Here is a 16,171-nt window from a genome sequence, read left to right as displayed (position 1 = left end):
CCTGTACAGTAGACATGTTGTGTCAGGTCTTTGCCTGTACAGAAGACATGTTGTGTCAGGTCTTTACCTGTACAGAAGACATGTTGTGTCAGGTCTTTGCCTGTACAGTAGACATGTTGTGTCAGGTCTTTACCTGTACAGAAGACATGTTGTGTCAGGTCTTTGCCTGTACAGAAGACATGTTGTGTCAGGTCTTTACCTGTACAGAAGACATGTTGTGTCAGGTCTTTACCTGTACAGTAGACATGTTGTGTCAGGTCTTTGCCTGTACAGAAGACATGTTGTGTCAGGTCTTTGCCTGTACAGAAGACATGTTGTGTCAGGTCTTTACCTGTACAGTAGACATGTTGTGTCAGGTCTTTGCCTGTACAGAAGACATGTTGTGTCAGGTCTTTACCTGTACAGAAGACATGTTGTGTCAGGTCTTTACCTGTACAGTAGACATGTTGTGTCAGGTCTTTACCTGTACAGAAGACATGTTGTGTCAGGTCTTTACCTGTACAGAAGACATGTTGTGTCAGGTCTTTACCTGTACAGAAGACATGTTGTGTCAGGTCTTTACCTGTACAGCAGACATGTTGTGTCAGGTCTTTACCTGTACAGAAGACATGTTGTGTCAGGTCTTTACTTGTACAGCAGACATGTTGTGTCAGGTCTTTGCCTGTACAGAAGACATGTTGTGTCAGGTCTTTGCCTGTACAGAAGACATGTTGTGTCAGGTCTTTACCTGTACAGAAGACATGTTGTGTCAGGTCTTTACCTGTACAGTAGACATGTTGTGTCAGGTCTTTACCTGTACAGCAGACATGTTGTGTCAGGTCTTTGCCTGTACAGAAGACATGTTGTGTCAGGTCTTTGCCTGTACAGAAGACATGTTGTGTCAGGTCTTTACCTGTACAGCAGACATGTTGTGTCAGGTCTTTGCCTGTACAGAGGACATGTTGTGTCAGGTCTTTACCTGTACAGAAGACATGTTGTGTCAGGTCTTTACTTATACAGAAGATATTTTGTCTCTCACCTTGAGCAGGACGAAGAACTCAAAGACTCTCCTGAAGGACGGAGGAAACAGTCGGGCGTATGTGACGGCCATTTTGAAGAAGAGGGCGTGGAAGAGGCGGTCTCTTACGTTGATGAGGGGGTTCTGGTTGATGTTGGGGTTTCGGATGCGGTTGGGTCCCATGTTGTTGTTGTTGTTGTTGTTGAGAGGGACGTTGTTGTTGTTGGCCTGATTCTCAGACATGATCTCTGTCTCTGGATGATTCTGCTCAAACTGCACAAACTATCAGCTGACTCTAGGTCAGCATGGCGGCTGGGAGGTGACCTCAGGGCAAAGGGAAGACTCTGATCTCAAGTCAGGTGATGAAGGTGTCCAGAGTCTGATTCACAGCGAGCTGAGAGCTGATGGACTCAATTTCTTCCAACAGGTGATGCTGAGGATGAACCAATGAAAAACTGATTAATGAATTGATTGTAACAGATGGTGATTGAGCCAAAAACTGAAACCTTTAATCCATTAATGACACACCTGAACGCCACAGTGAGCTAAACCCACTAACTGCAGATCAATCAATCAAACACTGACATTATTGACTACTGATTAATCTCAGATCTGTTCTATGTATTTACTGATCAGGTTGTTACTGTGATGTTTGTTCTCGTGTTCTGACACCTGAACTCAAACTGATTCTCTGTTCACATAAACTCTGTCAGAATAACAATCAATTCTTTTGATCATCAATTCATCCTTTCAATCAGTCTTCAAATAAAAACAGCTCAGAGAAAACCAATCAGTCAGTCTATGGACAGAAAACTAATCAAACTAACTTTGTTTATGCAATATTTTCATTCCCCTGATTCCAGCTCCTTTAAAAAGGGATGAAACTTTTTTTGTATCGATTTTCTGAAGATTATTTTCTCAATCAATCGATTAATCATGGAGTTTACATGTATTTTTGGCAGTAACGTCTCCAGTTGGTTCAGTTTACTGACACACAGAGATCAGCATCAAATCATCAACAAACATATATAGCATAAAGTTTATATTATGCTATATTATACATTATAGTTTAAACCACGAAAATAACTGAAACCACTCAGTCCTCACTTCCTGCCAATAAAGTGATCAACTAATCAACAAATCAAATCGACTCATCAACAAAACGACCGACCAACTAATCAACCAGTCATGAAAGTAGTGATGTGAACATTTCCTTTTTCTCTGTTTTCTGTCTTCAGGAGTGCCCAGACATAAACAATAATCAATTGATGATCAGTACTGACTGTCATTGATAATTTCAGCTCCATCCACTTCATTCAACACACATTAATACAATCATTTGATACTGTCAGCTGGCCGGTGTCTGAAGTACTGAGATACTTCATCATGTATTCAAATACTTCACAGTACGTGTGTTACTCTGTGTAATTAGTTAAAGTAACGTAACCTTAGCAGAAGTAACGGCAGTACAAGTACATGATATTTTGGGGCCTGTTGTCTCTGCTGGTGTATCAGCAGCAGTAGAAGTGAAAGTAGACGTTGTTTTGGGGCCTCGAAGCTAACGTTAATAACTCTGGATTAGCATGCAGCTAACTCTTTTTATGTCGTTGCTGACACTAGCCGTAAGGTCAGCATGTAGCTGGGTTACCTGTTATTTGCTCGACAAGTGTGTGTCCATGCTCGCGGCTCCTTTCCGGTGTTTTCATCAGAGTAAACAAACAAATAAACAAACAAACAGATTGAGAAACGCAGCAGCTAGCCTCTTAGCTCTGTTAGCAGGCTCCGTTTCACAGGAAGGTAACGCTACAGGTGCTAGCAGCTAACAGCTAGTTAGCCTTTCGAGGAGCAGCGGTATAAGCAGCTGGTAGCTAGCAGGTCCCGGTGACCGTGTGCGGACTCATCTCAGTTTGTTCAGACGAACCCGAGGCGACTCAACTCTCGGCTATCAGCGGCTAACAGCGGACTGACGGCTGCTGTTTGGAGACGGAAACAAGACCAGAGCGGAAATACGGGTCCTACAGTCAATGGGCGCTTTCGCCCTGAGTTCTGTCTGTCTTCTTCTTCTTCTTTTGATGAGGCAGACCAGACGCACCAAAGGCGTATTGCTGCCCCCCACAGTCGAAAGTCAGTATTTATTTAGACCTTAAATCCATCAGTGGACGGAAGACATTCCACCAGTTTCTTAGTTCGTTCCTGGTCTCCTTGAGCTAGTAGAGTTTATATATTGAAGATGGTTTCTCTCATGTCTGTAAGGTCACTGTACAGTTTCTTCCTTTGTTCTTTATAGATGGTGCATGTTAGGAGGACATGCCTCACTGTCTCTGCTTGGACACACTGGCACTTCCCATCATGATGTTTTTTAATCAGGGCCAGCCCACTCTTTAGCCCACAATGACTCAATCTCAGTAACTTAACCTGATCCTTTCTGTTACCCCTGTAGATTTGGTAGAGCCCAACCTACCCCTGTAGGTTTGGTAGAGTCCAATGAGCTACAGATGGTCGAACAGTATATAAACGTCTTCCTATAAGTCCCCTGTCCCACACTCGTTGCCAAGCCTTAGTTATTTCTTGCTGGATTATTGAATATGACTCCATTACACCGATAGTAATGGATACTTCAACCTTTTCATTCTGTAATGCTTTTTTTGCAAACTCATCTGCTACTTCATTCCCCTGGATTCCAACATGGGCTGGAACCCACATAAACCCCACACTGCTCCCCAATGTATGAATTCTGAATATTGCCATCATTACTTCTATTAACATCTCTGGATGGGCCTTGGACTTGCGGTGTTCTATGGCTTGCAAAGCTGAAAGAGAGTCACTACATATTACTACTGGCTGAGGTCTTGACTTTTCAATCCACCTGAGTGCACACAAGATGGCAAACAGCTCTGCTGTAAAGACTGACGAATGGTCAGGAAGCCTCCTCCCATTCCCTTTTTTGTCCTCCCACACAAACACTGCAAATGCTGCTCTCCCTGTGGAGGAGTCTCTGGAAACATCAGTAAAGATTTTAACGCTGTTTCCCCACCCTTCCTTTAGATGCTCCATGACTGCATTAGCTATGTCTCCTGCTATCTGTTCCCTGATCAGATCAAGGATGCCCAGGTCTATATCAGGCTCAGGCCACAACCACTGAGGAATGGAAGGCCAGCAGATAGTTGGTCCCACTCTCAGGTTCAGAATTCCCACTTCATATGCTTTTTGCCTCATGGAGTTCACGAAGTTTGGTTTTGTTGTTGCTGCACCTGTTAGTTCCCAATGCTGCTCTAAAAGACATCTGGTGGGAAGGTTTAGTCCATTTGCTTTTAATTTGACCCAATAATGTAAATGAACCTGAACATGTTAATGAATACAACTGTGAAAGCCTGGCAGTCTGCGCTCAGGGACCAGAGCTCGGGACCAGTAGGAGGCTGCCCCCCCGGCGCCATGTTGGATTGAACACAGACTGCAGAGGACCATCAGGGACACGGACTGTGGTCACATTATCAGAACATGTCACAGAGAACTTTTCGCATCAGGTCAAACACGAGTCACAGATTTAATCCCGAGTCCTAGTCTCTGAGATGATTACAGTCAGGCACCTGCAGAGACAGCTCTGTGAGCGGAGGGGTCCTCACACTTTGTTCAACTGAAGCCTCTGCGGAAGGTTTGATTCAGTTCACCAGCGAATATCAGAGTTATTATACAGTATTACTCTCCATGTTCTTTTTGTTGAACGTTCCTTTATCAGGAAACACGGAGTTATTTTAATCCAACCTACGTCACCGGACCGGAAGTGACAGAGAGGTGAGCTAACGTTGTTCTGCAGCCGACACACTGTCTGACACCAGGCTTTTATAAAACCTATTAATCTCATGAATTATGACGGAACACTGAATCAGCTGGCTGGAATATATTTAATTACAATAAAACTAAAGTGATTTAAATCTCTCCAGAAAATATCCTCCAGTCTGTTTGAGGCTTCAGTTTCCTTCTGCAGTGTGATGATAACATTTAACAATAACAGCAGGCACATTATTATTAAAGATTTCAGTGTTTCATAAAGAGCAGATATCTGGTCTGTTTCACAGCTGGTGGATACAAATGAGAACTTGCTGCATTAATTTAGATTTTTTTTCTGTCACAACAAACATTTTTAACCTCGCTGGTAAATAATTCTGACCTCTGACCAGAGAAGTGATAAAAGTCATTCAGCATCAACACTGACAGATGGTCACACACAGGAGGCTTTAATTCACTGATAAAGTAAGAACAGTCAGATGAGACGATCTGAATCCATCCACTTCAGTAGAGAGATGTATCCTTAAATTAAAAACAGAATCCATAAATGATTCAGCAGCGTTACCCACAGGCAGAGATTCATTCATTCATTCATTCATCTTCTAACCGCTTCATCCTCTTGAGGGTCGCGGGGGGGCTGGAGCCTATCCCAGCTGACACTGGGTGAGAGGCAGGGTTCACCCTGGACAGGTCGCCAGACTATCGCAGGGCTGACACATAGAGACAGACAACCATTCACACTCACATTCACACCTATGGACAATTTAGAGTTATCAATTAACCTAGTCCCCAATCTGCATGTCTTTGGACTGTGGGAGGAAGCTGGAGTGCCCGGAGAGAACCCACGCTGACACGGGGAGAACATGCAAACTCCGCACAGAAGGGCTCCCATGCCCGGGATCGAACCGGCAACCCTCTTGCTGTGAGGCGAGAGTGCTAACCACCACACCACCGTGCCGCCCACAGGCAGAGATATTCATTTCAAATAATGAATAACATAAATTCTTCCAGTCACTCTGTAGAGCTTTAACTTTGAGAACAATGTTTGTTCCTTTAACAGTTCAGATATTGATAAAGTAAACTTTAATGTCTCTGAGTGGAAATCTGAGAAACAGACATCACAACACAAACACACAGGATCCAGTCTGACACTGTCAGGAGTATATCATGGACACTTAGTGGTCACTGCTGGTCAACATTAGTGACAGCAGACGGGACAGGATGGGACCGACGCCACAGACACGTTTTCTCAGCCTGTGGTCGTTTACAACTTTTCTGGAAACAGATGGAAGAACGGTTTCAACAGACGAACGTACCAGTTACATTCAGTTCACATGTTTCATAGTTCTGACGGGTAAATGAACCCTTCTGTCATGAATTTCTGTCATTCTGTAAATTCCTTCTTTTCCTTCATTCCCACTTTACATGAAGATCCAATAACTCTATTTTGTATTATTCATGTTGTTTAAATTTAATTTATTAATTTATTTATTTGTTTACTTTCTGTTAAAGATTTCATTATTCCCTTCACTTTGGCTGACGTCCTTTTTTTCTCTTTTTTTATGACCATTTGATAAAATGATGGACGAGTTGTTTTTTTTTTAAGATATTTTTTATGGCATTTTTAGCCTTTAATTGACAGGACAGGTGAGTGTGGGGTGACATGCAGCAAAGGGCCACAGGTTGGACTCGAACCTGGGCCGCTGTGGCAACAGCTTTGTACATGGGGCGCCTGCTCTATCCACTAAGCCACCGACGCCCCTTGGATGTGTATTTTTGTTGTAATTATAAACTGTTCGATAAAGTTTTTTTTAAAAAAAGGTGCGCTAACATTAGCAGCATGCTAACTACCATGTGTGTATTAATGAGCTGGAGTCTGAAGTCTGCTTTGATTCAGCTCAGACTGTGTTTCTGTCTGAATCTTTGTAGTTATAAAAACAGACCTTCAGGTGTGAAACATCAGAGTTTTGTTATTAACAGAATTTCTTTGTTCTCATGTTTTCAGTATTAATAATCACAGTTAACAACATAACATTATGTTTTTAATATTTCAGTTAATAACAGATGTCACAACATCAGCTTTAAAATCGGAACCTTTAATAATTAATGAGAAAATAAAGGTGATTCAATTTATCCTAATATTTTAATGTCTCTGTGAAGAACTTTGGTCGCCTGTTGTTTTAATTTAAACCTGACCGTGTGTGAGTCACCTGTGTGGGTGTGTCCTCAGGTGAGACGTCCTCCTGGCCTCCAGGTTCTTCTTCTCTGGTGACATCATGGAGTTGGCGTATGTGTGTGAGTGGGAGAAGCGTCCCAAGAGCACCCACTGTCCCTCCATCCCTCTGGTCTGCTCCTGGTCCTGCAGGAACCTGGTGGCCTTCACCACCGACCTGAAGAACGATGACGATGACAAAGGTGCGCACCTGCAGACACCCCCACATTACACCCACAGACACGCCCACATCACACATGGGGACATGCCTACATCACACATGGGGACATGCCTACATCACACGTGCAAACACGCCCACATCACACTTCTGTGTTTTTTGTGTGTGTGTGTGTGTTTCAGATGTCAGTCACATGATCCACATCATCGACACGGAGCATCCCTGGGACGTTTACTCCATCAACTCTGGACACACTGAGGTCATTTCCTGTCTGGAGTGGGACCAATCAGGTTAGGTTTACACTAACAGTGGTGATCTGTTGATGTGTATAGACGTTATTGTTAATCCATTGATTGACGTGTGTCTTGGCATGTTGGCATGTTGAGGTTCGCGGCTGCTGTCCGCAGACGGCGACGGGCAGATTAAATGCTGGTCGATGTCGGATCACCTGGTGAACAGCTGGGAGAGCGTCCTGTCCAGCTCTCTGGACGGAGATCCCATCGTTGCTCTGAGCTGGCTGCACAACGGCGTGAAGCTGGCGCTGCACGTGGAGATGGTAAGGCCACCTGATATACTCATACATGTAAAACACGTGACACGTTACAGATTTATAAACACAAGTGTGTCATACGTTCACCTGTTGACATTGAACAGCTAAATAAATCAGGGTTCTTGTTTCAGTCAGGTTCCACAAACTTCGGGGAGAAGTTCTCTCGAGTGAAGTTCTCTCCATCTCTGACTCTGTTTGGCGGGAAGCCGATGGAGGGCTGGATGGCAGTGACGGTCAGCGGTTTGGTCACTGTGTCTCTATTGAAGCCAGGCGGCGCTCTGCTGACGGCCAGCGAGAGTCTGTGCCGGCTGAGAGGACGTGTGGCATTGGCTGACATCGCCTTTACCGGAGGAGGGAACATCGTGGTGGCGGCGACCGACGGCAGCAGCTCGTCCCCCGTCCAGTTCTATAAAGTGAGAACCAGAACCTGATGATCACCTGACCTCGGACCTTCATCAGTGTCAGTAGTAACAAACATGTTCTGTGTGTTCAGGTGGTCGTGAGCGTGGTCAGCGAGAAGTGTCGCATCGACACGGAACTCTTACCGTCTCTGTTCCTGCGTTGCACCACCGACCCCATGAGGAGGGAGAAGTACCCCGCTGTCACCCACCTCAAGTTCCTTACCAGAGAGAACTCTGAGCAGGTAATCATGAGGGGGAACCAATAGAACCACAAGGAGAACCAGTAGAACCATAGGGAGAACCACAGGGAGAACCACAGGGACAACCAGTAGAACCATAGGGAGAACCACAGGGACAACCACAGGGACAACCACAGGGACAACCAGTAGAACCATAGGGAGAACCACAGGGAGAACCACAGGGAGAACCAGTAGAACCATAGGGAGAACCACAGGGAGAACCACAGGGACAACCAGTAGAACCATAGGGAGAACCACAGGGAGAACCAGTAGAACCACAGGGAGAACCACAGGGAGAACCACAGGGACAACCAGTAGAACCATAGGGAGAACCACAGGGAGAACCAGTAGAACCATAGAGAGAACCACAGGGAGAACCACAGGGAGAACTGAGCAGGTAAAGAAAAGGCTCGCACGCTGCAGGGCTCCTCTTCAGTGCAATTTATTCACAGAATCCACCTTATTTTTCACGGAAACACGGAGGCAAGACAGAACGCAGCCAGCTTCCGGTTTTTTGTGCGACATTTCCGGTCCAGCACTCTTGACCACTGTGTAAATGGGAATCGCCTTGTTGTTTACCTTGCTGAGTTTAGCTATATATGTATGTATATATCACATTTTTCACGTCACTATATCACCGTGTAGACTAATCTGATGTTTGTAAAGCCTATAAACACAATGACTGAACAAACGTTACTATTTCTGTGTGCACGTTTTGTTTGTAATTAATAACATGGTTATCGTAGATTAGCTGGGCTAAGCGTTAGCTGTTAGCCGTTAGCCGTTATCGGTGTCTGTAATAACTCATTAACCTGTCTGTGAAAAAAATATTTTCTCCAGCGGATGTCTTAGATACAACATGATTGAGCTAACTGGAGTAGTTTCATGTCGTATCCGACAACGGGAGGCTTTTAACGGATGACGTCCTGATGTTAGCTTTGCTGCTAGTGTTAGCTGTCCCTGTCAGCTGCAGCCACTGATGCTTTCTAGACATCGTGATTTCCCAAAACTGAATAAATACCACACATAGCAACACAAAACTGCTTTGCTAGCTCAATCATGTTGTAACGGCTGGATGGTTGATGCGTACATGCTGATTCAGGTGCTATCAGAGCCGATCCGCGCATCACTATGGCTTAATGATCAGCTCAGTCAAATAAAACAACCCGTCCTGTGTTAGGAGTGTATGTCGCCGACAGAAAGAAAGAAAGAAAAGGGAAAAAAGATAGAAAAGCAGCGTACACCTCACATATTTATTTCTCACAGTTGAGCACACGTGTGGCTGGCATGCAGAAGCACCGTCTGTGTGTCGAGGGTGTGAGCCGCAGCTTCAGCTGCTCAGGTAGAGAGGCTGTGTAGCCCGGTGTGTTTTTTCACTGATTCGGTTCTGCAGGTTCTCTGCTGGTACACTGGAGACGGGGATCAAGCAGTTTGTCTCACTGGGGATAGATTGTGCTTTTTTGGTTCATAGTTTATGATTGATGTGCGATTTATTCGCGTTTAGAGGGAATTATTTTTACCGGCAATTACCGGATAACGGAAACGTGGGCACAGTTATCTATATAAAATACACAGACTAACTAACTAACTAACTGATTGACTAACATAAACAACTGAAAATTGAAAAAAAAATTAGCTTGCACCGTTAGCTCCGGTAAGGGAAAGCGGCTGACTGGAAGTCACGCACAAAAAAACGGAAGTTGATCACTATTTACTTCCGTGTTTGAAAATTAGGTGGATAAAATGATGACGTTTCAAGCTGCCGCTCTTCATCAGGTCATGACCTGTCATGACCTGATGAAGAGCGGCAGCTGAAGAGGAGCCCTGCAGTGTGCGAGCCTTTTCTTTACCTGCTCAGCTTTCCACATTTTTGAGCTCAGCACCTGCACAAATTTGTTCATGGATGTGCGTGCTTTTTGCTGCTTTGTAGAACCACAGGGAGAACCAATAGAACCACAGGGAGAACCACAGGGAGAACCAATAGAACCACAGGGAGAACCTAAAGAGCCACAGAGAGAACCATAGGGAGAACCAATAGAACCACAGGGAGAACCACAGGGAGAACCAGTAGAACCACAGGGAGAACCATAGGGAGAACCAATAAAACCACAGGGAGAACCTAAAGAGCCACAAAGAGAACCACAGGGAGAATCAATGGAACCCCAAGGAGAACCAATAGAACCACAGGGAGAACCAATAGAACCACAGGGAGAACCATAGGGAGAACCAATAGAACCACAGGGAGAACCATAGGGAGAACCAATAAAACCACAGGGAGAACCTAAAGAGCCACAGAGAGAACCATAGGGAGAACCAATAGAACCACAGGGAGAACCACAGGGAGAACCAGTAGAACCACAGGGAGAACCTAAAGAGCCACAAAGAGAACCACAGGGAGAACCATAGGGAGAACCAATAAAACCACAGGGAGAACCTAAAGAGCCACAAAGAGAACCACAGGGAGAATCAATGGAACCCCAAGGAGAACCAATAGAACCACAGGGAGAACCAACAGAGCAACTGGGAGAACCACAGGGAGAACCTAAAGAGCCACAGGGAGAACCATAGGAAGAACCAGTAGAACCACATGGAGAATCAATGGAACCCCAAGGAGAACCACAGGGAGAACCAATAGAACCACAGGGAGAACCAAAGGGAGAATCGGGAGAACCACAAGAGACACAGAGAGAACCACAAGGAGAACCATAGGGAGAACCAATAGAATCCCAGAGGGAATCAATAGAGCCACAGGGAGAGCCAATAGAACCACAGGGAAAACCATAGGGAGAACCAATAGAACCATAAGGAGAATTAATAGAATCACAGGGAGAACCAATAGAACCCCAGGGAGAACCAATAGAACCCCAAGGAGAACCAATAGAGCAACAGAGAGAACCAACAGAGCCCCAGGGAGAACCAATAAAACCACAGGGAGAACCATAGGGAGAACCCCAAGGAGAACCAATAGAACCACAGGGAAAACCACAGGGAGAACCATAGGGAGAACCAATAGAACCACAGGGAGAACCATGCGGAAAACCACGGGGAGAACCAACAGAACCACAGAGTTCTATGAACAGGTCATGAGTAGAACCACTATAAGCTAATTCCAGTGGATTTCAGGAGGTCATCCCAACACATCTGAGAATAGTAGAACATGAACAGGTCACAGTTGAGTTGATTACACAGAACCAAATAACCTGACAGAACGTGTGTGTGTGTGTGTGTGTGTGTGTGTGTGTGTGTTGTAGGTTCTGCTGTGTGCGTCCAATCAGAGCGGGAGCATCGTGGAGTGCTGGTCTCTGAGGAAGGAGGGACTTCCTGTCAACAACATCTTCCAGCACCGATCACCAGTCGGTAAGAGTTGTAACTGGGTCTAACTGAGGTTCTAAGTGAGGTTCCTGCTCAGTGATGGATGTTTGACCTCTGACCTCCTCCTGCGTGCAGTCGGGGAGAAGCAACCGACCATCCTGAAGTGGAGGATCCTGACAACAACCAGCGACCTGGAGCGAGTGTCGGCCGTCGCTCTGCCCAAACTGCCCATCTCCATCTCCAACACCGACCTGAAGGTGGCGTCAGACACCAAGTTCTGTCCTGGACTGGGTGAGGAGAACACTCCCTGTCTGTCTTTCAGCTGTGTTACAACCATGTGACCCACGGTCTGTCTGAGGTTTGGTTCTCTCCTGTCTTTGCAGGTCTGGCTCTGGCCTTCCATGACGGCAGTATTCAGATCCTCCACCGTCTGTCCCTCCACACCATGGGGGTCTTCTACGGTTCCTCGGCCTCGTCCTCCTCCGCTCAGAGACCTGGAGATGAGTCCGCCATCAAACGCCAGAGAACCGGAGGCCCCGCCCTCCACTTCAAGGCCCTGCAGTTCTCCTGGACCTCACTGGCGCTGGCCGGAGTCGACAACCACGGCAAGGTGAGGATGCAGAGCTGTGCGCCTGCGAGCAGGATGCCTCCATGGACGGTTCGTCTGCGGGCTGGTTAAACGATTGTTGTAATTCCCTCCTTAGCTCCACATGCTGCGGGTGTCGCCCTCTATGGGTCAGGTGCTGGAGATGAACACGACGCTGCGCCACCTACTGTTCCTGCTGGAGTACTGCATGGTAACAGGCTACGACTGGTGGGACGTCCTGCTGCACGTCCAGCCCACCATGGTCCACAATCTGGTGGAGAAGCTGCATGAGGAGTACATGAGGCAGAACCAGGCACTGCAGCAGGTCAGCAAGGCATGAGCAGAGAACGGGGGGGGGGGGTTCAACAGCAGCTGGTTCATTAACGTCTGAAGACTCGTTGACTCGTTAGCTCACCATTTGCAGGAGAGTCAGTCTTTTCTATTTTCCTAAACTACACCTCCCATGATGCCTCAGTGTACCTGTATGATGTCTGTCCCAGGTTCTGGCCACGCGCATCGTGGCGGTGAAAGCGTCTCTCTGTAAACTCTCCACGGCGACCGCGGCTCGCGCCTGTGACTTCCACGCCAAACTGCTGCTGATCGCCATCAGCTCCACCTTAAAGTCTCTGCTGAGACCGCACGTCCTCAACACACCAGACAAGAGTCCAGGAGACCGACTGACTGAGATCTGCGCCAAAAACATGGACACAGGTGAGACACCTGGGGGGCAGGAGACATTGAATACTGATGATCAGAGACTGATTGCTGTGTCTCCTCAGATATCGATAAGGTGATGATCAATCTGAAGACGGAGGAGTTCGTGTTGGACGGTCCACCGCTTCAGTCCCTGCAGCAGCTCATCCAGTGGGTGGGGGACTTTGTCCTCTACCTGCTTGCCAACCTGCCCAACCAGGTGAGCTAACCAGAACCTACAGCCACTGTTCCTTCTTGGGGACAGAAAGAGACAGAAAAGAACCATAGAGGGACAGAAAAGGACTTCAGAGAGACTGAAAACAACCACAAAGAGACAGAAAACGACCACAAGGAGACAGAAAACGACCACAAAGAGACAGAGGATGCACTCAAAGAGACAGACAACGACTACAAAGAGACAGAAAATGACCTCAGAGAGACCGAAAAGAACCATAGAGGGACAGAAAAGGACTTCAAAGAGACAGAAAACGACTACAAAGAGACAGAAAATGACCTCAGAGAGACTGAAAAGAACCATAGAGGGACAGAAAAGGACTTCAAAGAGACAGAAAACGACTACAAAGAGACAGACAGAGATGAGGAGATAAGAAGCTACCACACATTTTCCATGCTGAAGCAAAAGACTAGAAAAGGGAACCATCTAGAACCAAAAACAAAAGACTAGAACCCACTGGGAGACATCCAGTCAGCTCCTGGTCTGTAAATATCTGACTATGATCGGTTCATTCGGTCCTGTTAAAGCTTGCGGTCCTCATAGAGCAGGAGACAGGTGATGGGTTAAACCACAACATTAAAGCAGACTGACCTGATGGTGTTCTCCGGGTTTGTGGCGGTCCTGCAGGGCTCCATGGTGCGTCCTGGGTTCGGCTTCATGAGGGACGGGGCATCTCTGGGGATGCTGAGGGAGATGCTGGTGATGATCCGGATCTGGGGTCTGCTGAAGCCAGGCTGTTTGCCCACCTTCACCGCCACGTCAGACAACCAGGACAGCATGCAGCTGCTATTCAGACTGCTCACCAAGCTGTGGCTCTGCTGTGAGGAACCCCCATCACACCTTATTGATCCTCAGCTGATCGGTTATTGGTCAGTGTCTCACCTGTATCTGTCGGTCTCTGTCTCAGCACGGGACGACGGACCACCCCAGGATCCTGATGAGACCCTGATAGACGAGTGCTGCCTGCTGCCCAGTCAGCTGCTGGTTCCCAGTATGGACTGGCTCCCCGTGAACGACGGCGTCATCGTCAAGCTGCAGGGGAAACACCCGCTCAGGCTGCAGTTTGGAAAGGCTTCGTCTCTGCCAGGAGGGGGCGCCGCAGCCCCCCTGGAGGTCTTCACCAGGTGAGCCACACCTGAATCTGAACCGGAACCTGACTCTGAATCTGAATCTGACCCTGACCCTGATCTGTGTGTGTGTGTGTGTGTGTGTGTGTGCATGTGTGTGCATGTGTGTGCGCGTATGTGCGTGTGTGTGTGTGTGTGTGTGTGTGTGTGTGTGTGTGTGTGTGTGTGTGTGTGTGTGTGTGTGTGTGTGTGTGTGTGTGTGTGTGCGTGTGTGTGTGTGTGTGTGTGTGTGTGTGTGTGTGTGTGTGTGTGCGTGTGTGTGCGCAGGAGTCCCGGCTCTCAGAAGATGGATAACCTGCGCTGCGTTCACATGGGCGTCTGTCCCACTGAGGAGAGCAAGGCCTGCACCAGGTGAGTCCACAGGAAGTGAAGTCACAGCACATTCATCTGTTCCATCAGCTGCAGCCTTCAGACGTGTTCTAGGAAACATGAGACATGTTTAAACATGTTAAATGTTGTGTGATGTGTTCAGGTGCGGCTGCGTGACAATGCTTCGCTCTCCAAACAAGACGAACGCCATGAAGCAGTGGGAGCAGCGCTGGATCAAAAACTGTCTGTGTGGAGGTCTGTGGAGGAGGATACCCCCGACACTCACCTGAACACACCATGACACACCTGAACACACACCTGAACGCACCACACAAACTGGTTGTTGTTTTCTGTTAAAGAGTCTGAACTGGTCTAACTAGTGTGAACTGGTCCAGATTCCAGGATCCAGAGACGTGTTGTGGTCCTCAGTGTAATGGACCTGATGGTTCAGGTTTTCTTTGTGTAAATAAAGTTTGTTTTGTATTTTACGTTGTAATAAACGGTCAGAATAAAAGCTTGTTGCTTCCTGTTGTTTTATTGACTGAGTTCAGAATCACAGATTTGACCTCCTGTGAAACCCTTGGGACCTTGTCACGTCGGTCTTGTCCGTCCCGACTGCTGGACGCTTGTCATCTCTGAACCAAACACTGGACGGTCTGAGTGTTTGGACAAAAGACAGGAAGTGTTGTCAGGCTGTGGTCATGTGATGACAGTAGTGTGGCGCCTCAGTGTGTGGATGCAGTTTTGGTGGCGACGTTCTGAGCAGAGGAGAAATCAGCAGTTAAGTTTAAAGTGGAGAGAAACAAACAGCGAAGGAGTTCTTCTGGCTCCACGCCACAGACAGTACGTGTTTGGTTATGTCCGTCCCATGTTCGTGAACACGATGTCTCACATTACAACAGCTGGAGGTAATTTCTTTAAATTTGGCACAAACGTCCACTCGGGAGAATATACCTCTCAGCCTGTACAGGTTCTCCCCAGGTGTGTATGAAACCTGCTGCTGAAGACTCCGCCTCCACAGGACACACACTCCACCTGCTGAGCTACAGCTCACAGAGTTTAGTTTGTCCACGAACAACGTGACCCGATAGCAGGAGACGACTCTACAGACTGAGGCTGTCAAAAAAAACCCTCTTCTACAGACTCTTTGTGTTTGTAAACACTGATGACGTATTTTGTGGGTGGAGCCAAACTGGTGGCAGAAAGGGACAGTTGAGGTGTCGGTGTGAGCGCCAAATAAAATGTACAAAGCACTGTCATGTTTATATTTCTTAACTGATTGCAGTGAGTCATTTTTAAATCCGTGAGTTTATAAAGTTTCGTCTTTGGTTAATTCTAATGTGTATATTCAGGCTGTAATGGCTGCTGGACGCTCAGCAGAGGAGTGTGTGCTTGGATTACATGAACTGACTTACTGATGTGCTGAAAGGTAATTCATCATCATAGGAATTGTAAAAAGTCATGTGTGTCCACACAGAATATCATTTAATGTGGACGTAACATCAGACACCTTTGTAACGAGCTAGCCAACGCTGTCTGTTCATGA

The 16,171-nt window shown here is 46.8% G+C and overlaps 2 protein-coding genes across 3 annotated transcripts in view; one reads left to right on the top strand and one right to left on the bottom strand.

Moving 5' to 3' along the window:
- tmem259 (transmembrane protein 259) overlaps positions 1-3,022 on the bottom strand; it is a 27,621-nt gene extending 24,599 nt beyond the window's left edge. For both annotated transcript variants that reach the window (XM_049587862.1, XM_049587863.1), the window contains exons 1-2: positions 2,646-3,022; positions 1,019-1,430 (exon numbers count right to left, since the gene is read on the bottom strand). In XM_049587862.1, the coding sequence (XP_049443819.1) occupies positions 1,019-1,240 (222 nt within the window). In that variant the 5' untranslated portion in view covers positions 1,241-1,430; positions 2,646-3,022. The remainder of the gene's footprint in view (positions 1-1,018; positions 1,431-2,645) is intronic.
- Positions 3,023-4,449: 1,427 nt separating this feature from the next.
- Positions 4,450-15,139, top strand: med16 (mediator complex subunit 16). The gene is made up of 16 exons (XM_049588740.1): positions 4,450-4,789; positions 7,014-7,198; positions 7,356-7,463; positions 7,560-7,729; positions 7,855-8,136; positions 8,217-8,366; positions 11,615-11,720; positions 11,811-11,966; positions 12,059-12,285; positions 12,380-12,586; positions 12,762-12,972; positions 13,041-13,174; positions 13,817-14,009; positions 14,097-14,313; positions 14,584-14,667; positions 14,789-15,139. Exons 2-16 carry the CDS (start codon positions 7,060-7,062, stop codon positions 14,913-14,915), a joined length of 2,511 nt encoding a protein of 836 aa, XP_049444697.1. The 5' UTR covers positions 4,450-4,789; positions 7,014-7,059; the 3' UTR covers positions 14,916-15,139.
- The last annotated feature ends 1,032 nt before the right edge of the window (positions 15,140-16,171 follow it).

Source organism: Epinephelus fuscoguttatus, linkage group LG10, assembly GCF_011397635.1.
Source record: "Epinephelus fuscoguttatus linkage group LG10, E.fuscoguttatus.final_Chr_v1".
NCBI lineage: Eukaryota > Metazoa > Chordata > Actinopteri > Perciformes > Serranidae > Epinephelus > Epinephelus fuscoguttatus.
This window is presented reverse-complemented; position numbering and strand designations above follow the sequence as displayed.